Source organism: Abrus precatorius, unplaced genomic scaffold, assembly GCF_003935025.1.
Source record: "Abrus precatorius isolate BTA unplaced genomic scaffold, Abrus_2018 Scaffold5, whole genome shotgun sequence".
NCBI lineage: Eukaryota > Viridiplantae > Streptophyta > Magnoliopsida > Fabales > Fabaceae > Abrus > Abrus precatorius.
Genome location: NW_020874395.1, coordinates 16,908,523 through 16,920,475, shown reverse-complemented (window position 1 = coordinate 16,920,475; position 11,953 = coordinate 16,908,523). Strand labels below are relative to the sequence as shown.

The 11,953-nt window shown below is 31.1% G+C and overlaps 1 protein-coding gene across 4 annotated transcripts; it reads left to right on the top strand.

Annotated features, from left to right (window-relative positions):
- The first annotated feature begins 3,626 nt into the window (after positions 1 to 3,626).
- LOC113867397 (chloroplast envelope membrane protein) lies at positions 3,627 to 11,537 on the top strand. 4 transcript variants are annotated; one of them, XR_003505169.1, is made up of 8 exons: positions 3,627 to 4,382; positions 4,790 to 4,875; positions 6,273 to 6,446; positions 6,854 to 6,968; positions 9,088 to 9,185; positions 9,687 to 9,822; positions 11,276 to 11,418; positions 11,523 to 11,533. XR_003505169.1 is itself a non-coding variant. In XM_027502698.1 (7 exons), the coding sequence occupies exons 1-7, from the start codon at positions 3,771 to 3,773 to the stop codon at positions 11,342 to 11,344; spliced, it is 1,290 nt and encodes a 429-aa protein (XP_027358499.1). In that variant the 5' UTR covers positions 3,627 to 3,770; the 3' UTR covers positions 11,345 to 11,537. The 4 variants fall into 4 exon arrangements, 3 of the variants coding, with proteins under 3 accessions (XP_027358499.1, XP_027358500.1, XP_027358501.1); XM_027502698.1 differs by having other exon boundaries at positions 11,276 to 11,537; XM_027502699.1 differs by lacking the exons at positions 6,273 to 6,446; positions 11,523 to 11,533 and having other exon boundaries at positions 11,276 to 11,506.
- Positions 11,538 to 11,953: the final 416 nt, after the last annotated feature.

The window sequence follows — 11,953 nt, the reverse complement described above, 5'->3', positions numbered from 1 at the left end:
ATTTTGATTATTTTACTTTCAAAATATTTAAGTATAAAACTTACAGTATAGCATTAAGTAAACTAACTATACTGTATCATTAAGTAATATATTAACTACATTATTTATTGAAATACATAATTATATATTTCATATGGATTGATAAATAAATTAATAATTTAATTTTTAAATTATTTTATTATATTGATTAAATATTTAGAGAGAGAGTTGTGTTAAATATTCGAAAAGAGAATTTTTCTCCATTAATAGTCATATGTGATATGAACATAATTATCTCAAGTGAAAAATACATGTAATTTAGAGGAAAAAATTTTTTAAGTAGCTTATATAATGTGTAAGTTGCGTTAAAAATATAAGTTATAAGAAAGTTTTAAATAAATTATTTTGATACGTTTTTCTTTGATATATTTTATCTTTTAATCATAAAGTATAAAAATATCCTTTTTACAACACATACTATATAAAATATAAATAGAATACAAAATTATAATAAAGTCAATTTTTACCATAATTATTAAGTGTCAGTTTTATTAAAATAATTTTATATTTCGAATAAAATTATAAAACCATACTTCTATTTCAATTATTGAATTTAATTTTATAACTTATTTGTATATTTTATTTTTATAATATGTCATAATTTTATTTAACATTTTATATATTGAAATCATTTCTTTATAACTTAAAATAAACCCGTGATGCCTGGGTATTATAACTAGTTATAAATAAAAGTCAAGCACATTGTGGTCGTAAATGCATGCCCTAAGCAATATCAATAAGAGTCAGTAAGTAAAACATGAACATTACACTAGCATTGAACTAATACAGATACACACCTTCGTGAAAAATTGAAACTGATGCACATGGATGATAGCTAACTCTAATTAGAGAAAAGGAATATCTATTGACATACATAATTTTGCAAGTCTCAAAAGTAAAATTTAGAATTTAGTAAAAAAAAATAAAAAACAGAGTCATTAGCTAAAACAAATTTTATATAAATTTGAGTTAGAATTGAGTCAAAGATCTTCCCTTTAATGTTGTTAATATCTTGAGAAAGTACTTACGAAATTCAGTCAATGATTTTGTGAACCTATCCATGTGATATTGATTGTGACAAATTGAAAAACTATTCATATGAAATTAACTTAGATCATGCCTAATCAATGATTTGATTAGGAGGAATGTATGGAATAAAAGATAAAGAGAGAGTACTCATCAGAAGATTTTTATACGAATTTGAGTTAAAATGAAGTTTAAAATCTTCTCTTTTATTTGGCAGTGACAGTTTAGAAAATATTTATATGAACTTATTTTAGATAATATGAAACTATCTAAAACAATTTTTCTTTAATATATAGATTTTAGTTACCAATGAGATCTCATGTTCAAGAATACTTGAGAACTTTTATCTATCTCTTGGTTTCCGTAAGTGAGAAGCATACTGAGATATGTCAAGGAGAAATAATATATTTAATCAATTAATTTATTAAATGTTTTCTTTATGTTATTAAGATTAAAAAAATGATTTTTTTTAATACTTAGATTATTAAATAGTAAGGAAATTATTAAGATTTTATTTGTAGATATAGCAAAACTCTGACCTAAAATAGTACTTTTGTGGCTTTTTAACTGGAGAACAATTTCACACAGTCCCACTCACCAAAATAGGGACTAAAAAAATATTATAATAGGGATTATTATTTTAAGTTGTAATTATATGCATATATTTCTATATAATTTTTTTATATTTAATTAGGTTGTCGGTGTTGGTGTCTAAAAAATTATAATTTTTTCATGTGAATCTTTATTTTTTTTTTCTTAAATGAGTCTCTTATATATATGTTTTCATTACAAAATGATGTTTTTTATTATTTTTATTGTCTCTCTAAATATCATGTTTTTTTTAGTCTCTAATTTTATAGGACTAATAAGAATTTTATGCTATATATGATGATCAAAATAGAAATTGTGATATTCAAATAAATGAAATGAAATGAAGACAAAAAAATCACCAGATAAAGTAATTATTTAAAAAAGAATATTTATTTAATTTATTCTAGGCTTTTTTACATAAATAAAATAAAAAAATATTATTTCCTAAATATCTTAAAAAAAATTACGTAAATATTCTAAAAGTACATATAATAGAAGTTGATTTAAATCGACTTTCGTTTTTGTTTTAAAAATTTTTACACAGAAGTTGATTTAAATCGACTTCTATTATAGGTTTAATTATTTTTACATAGAAGTTTATTTAAATCGACTTTCATTCTGCTTTTAAATTTTTTTTACACAGAAGTTGATTTAAATTGACTTCTATTTTATTTTTAAATTTTTTATATAAAAATTAATTTAATTCAACTTTCATTCTGGTTTCAAATTTTGTTAAAACATAAGTCAATTTAAATTAACTTTCACTTACACATGAATATGTTTTAGAAAGAAGTTAATTATAATTAACTTTGTAATGCATAATTAAAGTTTATTAGAAAAAAGTTAATTATATAAAAATATTTATTTACCATTTGATGATGAGAAAATTTTAAAATTAAGTGTAAAAATTAGTGTGAGATAATAACATTCATTAACAATTGCTTTGTACCTCTGTTTTTAAACCTTATAACAAATTTTGATACAATGACACAAAATATGTTGCACACAATATGTATGATATGCTGAAAGAATATCACTCTTTCCTTGTAGCTTTTAGAGCTAATTTGATTGCATGATAACTATATGGGACTTTCATTTAATAATCCCTTAGCTCAAGTCATACCCATATGGGAGCTTAGAAGGTTGAGGTGGAGACAAAGCTCCTTTGTAAGCGTCAACGCAAGAAAAAGATAAGTAAAAAACGTGAAGTAGCGGATGAGCTGCTCCCTCGGTTAACTACCACTACCTGATTTTCCCTTTTAATTGATAACTTTCGCTGGAGCACTTGCATTTGTGATGAATCCTTTGAGCTTTTACTATCTTTCTCCTCGTCGTATATGGCTTCCTATCTTACTCTTGTCGAGCTTCCGATCCCCATCATGTAATCAAATTAGCTCTAGAAGTTACAAGGAATGAGTGACATTCCTTCAGCATATCATACATATTGTGTGTAGCACATTATATATTAAATTTATTGTAAAGTTTAAGAACAGATGTGTAAAGTGATTGCTAATAAATATTATCATCTCATTCTAATTTTCGCACTTAATTTCAAATTTTTTTTATCTTTAAATAGCAAAAGTGGTGCTTTGACCAATTGAACTACAATCTCAGGGAAAAATAGCATACAACATACAAATTCTTACAATTTTATTTGAATCTTTTTTTTATTTTAGATTTAAACCGTTGTGTTGTAATTGAAAGAGAGAGACTATAGTATATATTGATATATATTATACGTAGTTTGAGGACATTTACATAATTTTTTTAAAATATTTAAAAAATAATAATTTTTTTATTTTATTTGTGTAAAAAAGCCTTTATTCCGTGACTTCGTTAAAAACTATAAAAACAATAAACAAGTAAAAATAATTTATATATTTATTAACTAAAGTGTTTGAGAACCTCTTGTCCTTTTATCATAGAACGTGGCGGAACAATAGCCAATAGCGAAAGGCATGACTTTTTTGTAAATTAAGAGAGGCAATAAGGCGTGACATGGATTTTGAGGGATAATATGAATTGAAGACTGTGCTGTGTAGAAGCAGAACGCAGAATGAGAATGTGCATTCACTTGGGAAACTGAAAAATGTGGGAATATATCGGTGTTATTGATGAGCTCTTCAATTGTTTTATGCGACCACTTAATTTTATTTAATCAGAAACTGCTTTTGAACTCTTTCGTATCGCATGGTTCAACGAACTTTGTGATTCAGTTGGGAAGCAAAACGAAGCGGCTTAATGGATTCATTTCAAAAGCGGAAAAGCATAGTAACCATTCAAGGAAAAGCAGTTGGTGGCAGAAGTTTTTTCTCGAAGACGATGGGAATTGGCTTGGTTTGAAGGACGATGATATGGTAGAGGCAGAGACAGAGGGCGAGAGTGAGAGCACACAAGCTTTGTCTGAGGATGAGAAGTTTGAAGCATGGAAGCAGAGAGCTGAAGCAATTATAGAGTTAAGGGAAGCCCAAGAAGATAAAAGGAACGAAGAGTATAGGAAATGGGAAGATTGGCTTTTGGATAAGGATGATAACACTTCTTCTTGGAGTCAAGACTGGGACTGGGAACAGGGAATGAAGGATTACAGGGAGAATGTGCGAGCTGATTCCGGTGATGCTCCCTCCCAAAAGGGGCTTGTAGATTCTGTTAGGTATTGGATTTTTGGAGGGGAAGATGATGATATTCTTTATGAAGACCGTGTTTTTCATTATGCCTCTTCTAATTCGGTAACTGCATTTGTTTCTTTTCATGAAATGCTTGTCATTTATGTAATCATTTTCCTTCTCAAGCAAACCCCTCATTTAGCTGCAACTGGAATTGGAATGAGATATTCAACAACTCTCAATGCATAGACCTGCACTAAAAATGGGGTTTGAAGAGATGTACATGCATGTATGTATATGTTCTATGTTAGGTGGAGGGATTTTATCATCCCAATTGAAATATATAATATTTATATTGAACTTATTCTTTGTGGAGCATCTAAAATCTATGATGTCAAATTTTCCATCGATTTATTCAGACATTATCAAGCCTCCAAATCTTGTTATACCAATTGAATGATGTTCTGGTGCTTGCTTAATATATTCTTTAATCAGTAACTCAAGTTCATGTACCAAATTTTTTATTACAGGCTAAATTTTTGGCAGTGTTGATTATCATACCTTGGGCAATGGACTTGCTGGTTCATGACTATATACTTATGCCTTTTCTGGACAGGTATTTGTTGGAAATCAACTCATTCAAATCTATTTTTTTCTTCTAAATTCATGAAATGTTTTTATATTGGCAGATTTTATTCTGTTTTGCCAAATTGCCTCAAGATTTGTGCACAAACAGATATACTTGTAAGTGTGTACTTCTATCTGCATGCTGTTTTATAGAGTGTGATATGTTAGGCGGACAAGGAGAATGGCAAGATGATATAGGCTTGGAATGGCTTGCCAATTATACATAACTCTAGTGGGAAGGCCAAAGCTTTAGAACATGGAATGAGGGAGAGTACTGAAGTGGTGAGATCAATCTGAGATCTAATAGATTGCCATGGCCATGCTAAGGAAACTCAGTGTTCAAAGGACTATCATGTGTCACTGAATCAGCGACCAACCAAGTTGGAACACATAAGTGCAGTCTGAGAAAAGAATAGGCCAAAATATTAGATATTCATAATCTCATAATACAGTGCCAAAGAATATGGCATCAACCAAAATTAATGGTTTGCCTGAATTCAATTCTTTCCTTTTAAACACTGCAATTATATAAATAAAAAAAAAACCATTTAGACTAGCAGAATAGAACATGATGTAGTATTTTCTACTATTTTTTGTTCTCAAATAGTCAAATGTTTTTGTTTTAAAATCAATTCTCCCAATGGATTAAATTGTTAGATGGATTCTCATTAATGGTTTTATATCTCTAAAATGCCCATTTAGGCTTTGATGCTGGAGTCCTTTAGGCTTGAAGTGTTTGCACAGGCCGGCCTTCCCTTGCACTAAATTTAATTTAATTATGAGGATTGGGATCAAAGATCAAACTCATGCCACTTGGTGTGGAGGCTTTGATACCATTGTTTGAGTTATAGAACCATTCATGGGCCTCCACCATGAGAGTTGATCTTTGAGATGATAACAAAACTTCTATGATCAAATGATTAATAGTTTGATTCTCGATGTCTCCATTCTTCACAGTTAATGTAAAATTTAGGATAATTTTAGTGGACCTATGCATCGTTCACAGTTCATGCTTAATGACTTTTGCATAATGGAGTATGTTAGAGATATAAAATCATTCATGAGCTTTTATCTCACAGCTTAAGATTTCACGTGTTGTCTAAATATAATAAATGTGAAAATGGATAAGAAAAAAAAAACATGTTATTCTCATTTTTACTTTAAATATCCAGTATTGGTGCCATGTGTTTTTGATGATTTTATATGCAGCTGTTTTTTTGTTTTAATTTAGAAAGAAAGCTACGACTTTTATCCTTCCTTTTTTATGCTTTCTTTGTTATTGAGTGGAAGTTTTCAGATCCTTCATCTTTTACTTGTGTTTTAGTTTTAACTTCTTGAATAAAAAATTTTGTTGTAACTGTTCAAGCAACGTCTTGCCATTGATAGATATGTGAAGACTGTACCACTTGCAGCACAAATGCTTGATGTGAGAAGATATCAAAAGCTTAAAATAGTTGAGGAACTAAGAACTGAGAGGGGACGACTTGAGCTTGAGGTTGAGATTGGTAAATCTCCACCTCTTTCTGATGATGAGGTTTGGGGGGAATTAAGGCATAAAGCGTAAGAACAATCTTTCTTTTTCCTGATCTTCTTGAATGGTGCTCTTTCTTTTTCGTGTTCGTTACTATATGTGTATCCAGAAGGAGCATTAAAAGAACTTTAATTTAGTAAGAAAGACAAAAAAGCCAATATCCTAAAGTATGTGCACTATAACTTCCTGTCCTTCAATATATTCCTCATTAATCTTCATTAAATCTGCATATCATTCTTTTTCCGAATTCTACCTTATAAAAGAGCTTCTGAATTGGTAAAGGCTTTGAGCAATAGGAGCGTCAATCCAGTCCCTCGACCCTGTTTGTTTGTTCTTGTGCTAGTTTGTAAGATTCATTTTTTCAAGATGACAGTTTTGAGCTTTAATTGTTTTATACTTGTTATCCTTATCACCATTCTATTTGTTTCTCCAACAGATTAGAGTTGAGAGAGGAGTGGAGACTGGAGAATCGCAGAGCATTTGCCAACATATGGTCAGATACAGTTTACGGGATCTCTTTATTTATTCTTTTATACTTCAATAAGAGTAAAGTAAGTTGACCATTTTTCTTTCTGATAAATGTTTTGATGCATTACCATTTTTGTTGGACTTGTTATCTACCATAAATTTCTTTGCAGTATATTACAATTAACAATAGTAAATAACCAAGATACAATTATCCTTTTTAGATGAAGAAATTTTATTTTGTTAGAAATTAGAAGCGAATAATTCCTTATGAGAAATAAGTGTCAAGAAATGAAAGATGATCAAGGATGGTATATCTAGACATTTGCTAGATATAGTTATGTTTGAGGATATCAAGCTAGACAATGCCAATGGTTTCTGTATAACAATCATTATGATTCTTGGTTTGTGCCTGACTGCCTGTATTACACTTTTAGGTTTGTTGATCAAAGGTTTATAAATTATTAGCCTTGCAAACTATGACACATATACGGCCCAGCTTCTATTTTAAGTTCTGAAAAATTCATTTAGATTTTTTCTTTCTTGCAAAACCTTGCAAAATTATTATAGAACAACAACTAAGTCTTATCTCATTAAGTGAGGTCAACTATATAAATCACACGATATCATTAAGCTCTGTCAAAAGACTCAAAAACCAAATTTTCAAAAATATTAATTAATAGGTTTCTTTTAATAACTTCCTCAAAGGTTTTCAAGGTTTTCCTCTAACTCTTCTTACCAGAGTAAAAGTCATTGTCCACTTTTCTCATTGGTGCCTACAAAAGTCTTCTTTGCATATGACTTAACTACCTTAGACAATTTTCAATCATCCTTTCTAGTATAAGTGTTACGCCGATGTTCTCACATACAATAATTTCTTATCCTGTCCTTACATAATTATTATAGACTTTTAAAAACACTTTGCACATAAAAAAAATCCTTTGTAAAAGTACAAACAAATGGACCCTTACATGCAGGATGGTAAACAACATCCGAAGTCTCATTCTTCTTAAGAGCCCGCATTTCCTCCAGTTTAGGATTTTTTTCTTTCACCATGAGCGACAGCTGCTTTAACAGGCTTAGGAACTGGCACAGAATCTAAGGAAGTGACAAAGCACTTAGAAGCAGATAAGCCATCAAATGAACTAAACAAGGTAATAAGATAGGGGCAAGATAATTTACCTTTACAATAGCAATAAGAAGGTCAACAAAACAGTCCGACATGAGAGAATTATGACATTTAGGTCAAGTGGCCACAGATGGGGAGTGGTGAAGCTTTTGGGGAATCAGGGGCCCCAGGAAACAGCACAATACTGCTGCACCCAGTGAGTGTAATGGTGGTGGATTAAGGTAGTCAATTAGGTCTTTGCAGGTGCAATGGTTGGATGCACTTGAATCGTGATACACTAGAAAGCTACCCTCAGAATCACTTGAAAGAGAGAGGAATTCTGGAAAGAAATGTGTAGATTAAAAAAGAGTAAATAGTGAAACCAAAGAGGTGAGACAACAGCACCCTTTGTGTTGGGAACCACCCTGTGAATTCACAATGAAGAGACTAGGGGTTGTATTTGTCACCTAGAACCACGCTTTTTGTTCAAAACAGGTACAGCCAAATATCTAAAGGGGAAACGATTACTGTTATAATAAGTGCACAGATCAACATTGGGAAAATCTGTTTCCATTTTGACAAACCCTTTCTAAAGTTCCAAATTCAAATCTTCCTCTAAGCTCAAGTTTCTTCTTTTTGCACTGTGGTTCTTAAATTAAATAGACACTATTCACATGTAGTAGGTTTGTAGGCCATGCAAAGATCTTCCCATAATGTGTGTTATGTGTGGTGATTGATCAGAATTGGTCCCTAATATGTTTTTACATTGTTTTGCTGCTATTTCTTTATGGAATACATTATTCAGACTTTTTGGTGAATTTGGGTGTACGTCAGTCCTTGTACCTCATTTTAGTAACTAGTTTAAAGGTTTTGGTAGAAATGAGAATTCTAAATATTTATAGCAACGTGCAATCTGTGCTTCTCATAACACTCATATCTTTAGGAAGATTTCTTCAGCATAGCATTTGCATTTTGAATATTTGAATTCCTATGTTTTAAAGACACTTCAATTGTTGATATTTACTGATTTAATTTGGTGCTTTAATCTGAAGTATACATATTATCCTTTGTTTTGATTTTTTGCTTCTGTTGTGCAGGTAGCTTTGCTCAAATTTACTGGTTATAAAATTATAAATAATATTTCTGATACTGGGAAGGCGTTTCTAATTATACTGATCACAGATATATTCCTAGGGTAATTTCCTTCTGCAACTTGGCAATTAATTCCATTCAGCAAAACTTGTTTCTAATAAATTCTTGATGTTGCTCACGGTATTGCTTGTACCAAGTATCAATGCAGTCAAGAGAAGTATCATAGCATTAGAAGAAGTACCAATACAATAAATGAGAGACCAAAAAAATACTTTTTGATTTGTATGCATTAGGAAAGGGAATAATTTTGTGTTAACTTACACGGTTAGCTTTCTACTTAGCCAGAAGACATGAGTTCATTGGCAACAGGCTGTGAGCTAGTTATCAGCCTTGAAGAGAATATTTCTGGTCTCTATCACGTTCACACCCTTTGATAGAATATAATATTCTATGCACCTTGCCAGATTTCCCACTTGATTTAATTAGCCTCTTCTATTTTAGCTTCTTTTTCTTTTTCTTTTTCTTTTTCTTTTTTTTTTTTGAAGGGGGGAGGGGGGTCATCTGTGTTGTTGACTGATTTTGGTGGATACTGGGATGCTTTCAGGTATCATTCTGAATCTGGTTGGCAAACTTTGCTAGAGATAATTGTTGAGCACTATGGACTTGAAGTTGATCAGTCTGCTATAACTATTTTTATCTGCCTGGTCCCAGTTATCATGGATGCATGTGTGAAACTTTGGGTATGTTTTTCTCTTTAGTAACTGCTAAATGCTACTGATTCCATATCCATTTTCATTTCATTTAGTTGCTTGTGTTAGAATTAGAAAATAAAATAATTCTTTGGCTTCTACCTGACAACTTAAACTTTCATTTGGAATTCACCGTCATTTACCTGCACCCAGACCAGCTACTGCCATTGCCATCACTTCTGCAATCTCTAGTGGATTGCAATCCTGCAAACGATTACACTTATTGGTTGTTTAACCTGATTTCGGTGACCTGTCTTTGGTCCCAATAGCATGTTTAACAGGGGAAAGCTACATACAGAGAAAGATTAAGTTTGTATGCCATGATCACAATTTCTGACAGACTCGTTTATAAATTGTATGTATGTTGCATATGTAGGATCCGATAAATCACAATAAGCATGCTAGTGAGTGGTAATTTGTTAAGGTAAATAGAGAAGCAGCTAAAAGAAATGAATGACTTGTAATCTCAACTAAACTTCTATATTCTAACTAATTTTCAACCTCCTCTAAGGCTTTGTTTGAAAGTTTAGAGGGAGAAGGAAGGAAAGGGTTTGAAGGGCAAGCAAGGCTAAAAAAAAATCTTCCAAATTAGGGAAACTTAAAAACATGAGCTTAGGAGGGTTTTGGAAAGGTTATAAAGCCTCCCCTCTCATTTAAAAACTCCCAAATAAAGATTATAATCAAATAAGTCTTTCCCTCCCCTCATTTTACCTCCAAAAACTGAGTCACAAACAAAGCCTAAAGGAATTTGATATCAGCAATATTGCTTGTTCCCAACATAGCATTTTCCCTTGTTTGTCACCAAATTAAGCCAAACTTAAGACCTCTCTCCTAACCTTTTATCACTCTCTCACCCGATATTGTTGACCGGACACAGCAAATTATGGCGGCTTAATGCATTAGGCTCTCATCGTTGTGGGGTTTGTGACGATTAAATGTTTACAACCATACCCATGTAAACGGAAAGGCTGTTTCTACAACTATAATTCATAATCATGACAACCAGGCCACGCATAACAGCCTTTTCATTGCACCAAGGCTTACCCTCAAAGAAACCTACAAGGAAGCCTTTGATACGGTAGACTGTTTTGTTTGTGTTAACTGATACAGCAATTTGCAAAAGCATGCTGTGCCATCTTGATTAAAATTACCAGGAATCTGAAAATTTCTATTTTGTGGAATGTGGACAGTTATTGGAAGGACAAAACTTACATATAGTTTCTTACATGTTAGTGCTATTTACTAATCAATATTAGAGTTTTATTTTGACAATATACGATAACATTAAATGCAAAACTTTTACTAAAATAAAACTCGAGTTTAATCTGCAAACAACAGTAACGGTACCTACGGTTCAGCACTTTAAGTTTTGTATTTGTCACGTTTAAATTACTTAGTTACTGCTTATTTATGCTGATCAACCCTCACTGTTTTTGTGATACAGCTGTTTAAATTCCTCCCACGATTATCCCCAAGGGTGACGAATATATTTCGGGAAATGAAACGTCACTAGTTGGAAAGTTATGTCTGGGCAAGTCGATCTTCTTCAGCCATGTGCTCTAGCCTTGTCAACTGAAACATTTTTCAGTTTTTCTCGCTAACCTCGTATTCTTGTATGCATTTCTATATTGCTCAAAGTCCAACATTTTGTGTAATAATGACTGTTCAATGAGTTAAGCAACTAGTTCAAGGTTCTCTCTCTCTTGCTAAAAATGGCTACAAGTACATATTTTTTAAAATTTTTTTTTTTCTAAATTTTGCAACATTAGTTTTTATTGGAAATTATAGAACTTATTATATCACTGCATTCAATTGCATGAAATTCTGAAATTTTAAACAAAAACTTATTATACAGAACATTTTATCATATGCACTGGTTAGAAAAGTCATTCTTAAAAGCCCTAACAGATGATTATTAATTAAAATTGAAATTAACTAATAATCAACTTGAAATCTAAGAGAGAATTTCATTTTTAATTAGTCTTCATTTAAAATTATTTAGGGCTTTGCAATTTTTAAGATTACTTTTGAAGTCTTGATTGTGATTAAATTATTAACAAAATTAGATAAACTATAATTAATTTCTTACATTTTTTATTTTACTTCAAAAAATGAACCTCTC

Bases quoted from the DNA above. Each gene is read 5' to 3' on its own strand.
- LOC113867397 (XM_027502698.1), top strand. From the start codon at position 3,771: ATGAGCTCTTCAATTGTTTTATGCGACCACTTAATTTTATTTAATCAG. The intron at 4,383-4,789 runs GTAACTGCATTT...TTTTTATTACAG, and splicing joins ATTATGCCTCTTCTAATTCG to GCTAAATTTTTGGCAGTGTT. The intron at 6,447-6,853 runs GTAAGAACAATC...TTTCTCCAACAG, and splicing joins GGGGAATTAAGGCATAAAGC to ATTAGAGTTGAGAGAGGAGT.